This window comes from Centruroides sculpturatus, unplaced genomic scaffold, assembly GCF_000671375.1.
Source record: "Centruroides sculpturatus isolate CEXI.00-Female unplaced genomic scaffold, Cexi_2.0 scaffold1272, whole genome shotgun sequence".
NCBI lineage: Eukaryota > Metazoa > Arthropoda > Arachnida > Scorpiones > Buthidae > Centruroides > Centruroides sculpturatus.
The window spans coordinates 107,520-109,173 of record NW_019385535.1 but is presented as its reverse complement, the minus strand read 5'-3'; the positions used below and the strand labels follow the sequence as shown (position 1 = coordinate 109,173).

The 1,654-nt window shown below is 30.3% G+C and overlaps 1 protein-coding gene across 1 annotated transcript; it reads left to right on the top strand.

Moving 5' to 3' along the window:
* Window positions 1–236: 236 nt before the first annotated feature.
* Window positions 237–1,000, top strand: LOC111639913. The gene is made up of 4 exons (XM_023385870.1): window positions 237–418; window positions 479–547; window positions 619–708; window positions 840–1,000. The coding sequence occupies exons 1-4, from the start codon at window positions 344–346 to the stop codon at window positions 936–938; spliced, it is 333 nt and encodes a 110-aa protein (XP_023241638.1). The 5' UTR covers window positions 237–343; the 3' UTR covers window positions 939–1,000.
* Window positions 1,001–1,654: the final 654 nt, after the last annotated feature.

Here is a 1,654-nt window from a genome sequence, read left to right as displayed (position 1 = left end):
TTCATTGTTTAATGTTATATTCATCGTAATTTACGTAACATATATTATTTTGATAGGTGTAATAATCCAAATTCCAGTTTATTATTACGTGCTTGTAACTGCCATAATAAGAAGAAAAGTGATCGAAGCCAATCAGCAATTCGAAATTCTCTTCGATCACACAGAAATGATCCATATGCTTAAAAGTGTGCAGAGACGCCATTTGAAATGTCTACAGATGATAGAGGCAGCCGATGAATTCTTTCAGTTATACATCTTCTGTGTTTATTCTATCATTACTCCTACAATATTTTTGCTTTTCTGTAATATTCTTGTTGCAGAATATTCGAATTTCAATAGTGTTATGTATCTTCATATGTTAATCTGCTGCGTAGTTATCCTGGTCGTTACACTAGAAGCTGGTCTTCTATCTTCCGAGGTAAGTGTTCTATACAATAAACATTTATCCGGAGTTTTATTAATGTCTCAATCATTTTAGGCTCATCGTCTAGAATGTATTTTACGTGAAGTTTCAGTTCTTGGAATTCCGAAACGTCAGATATTTCAAGTAAGGAATATTTCATTACAGCAAACAAAAATATAAATGCAAGAGTTTATCGATAAATTTAATATTTTTAGATTAACACTTCGTTAGAAAGACTGAAAAAATCAAGAATTGGTTATAGTTGTTTAGGAATATTTGTCGTTTCTAATGGCACTTTAATAAAGGTACTGTACTTAGCGATATTTAAATATACCATAACTGTGAATGAAATCTTAGTTAATTTATATAACATTATACATAAATATATTGTAATAAGAGAATGTTTATGTAAACGTTTGTTTATTCAATTTTTCAGATTATTAGTGGCTTGACGACTTACATTTTGATGTATATACAAATGAGGCAAAAGACGAAACAAAGAAATTCCTCAACTTTGTCGACTGCGAGTAAATAAATACCTGTTTTTATGCTTTTGTTGTCAAAGGATAACGAAATTTCGTTGAATTTTATCACTACATAATGTAAAACTGTTGCTTTATTTTCTATTAGAATCTGCCCTATTCAAAGGCTGTATTGCTTACGTATTATATAATGCTATCTTTACATTTGTAGGAACTAGATCTCGTAGAAACAGAGCTTATGCTAACATTCCCTAAGCCAAGATATATTTTTTAATTCGGTTACTGGAATCAGTTACAGGTGGAACGTTACTCACCTTTCCGATTTCCTTTTCATGATGGTAATGGCAAATTGAATGGATATTTATTTATGCAAAGGAGTTGATTGCATATACGAAATTCTGGAAATAGTTTAGATATTATATTTGGAACTATAAAAAGAAAATTTTTCTCCCTGTTTTGTATTAATGCATTTGCTTCTCGTGTGCAATTTAAGAATCTTACTGCGATACGGTCGTATGTAATAATATAACATTTACTTGCAAATCTCTTATCCAATTATAGTTTATTTAAGTGATAGAGCAAAACTGAGACCGAGGAGATTGTAGTTTCTCTCCGTAATTGCCTGAATAGCACAGATATGCAACGTGTCAATTTTTATGCAAGATTCATAAAACTACACATTTAGTTCAACTCACTGTATGTCCTATCATAACATTGTAATTTAATTAACAAACAACACAGCCAATTACATTATTTCCTCAAATTTAAT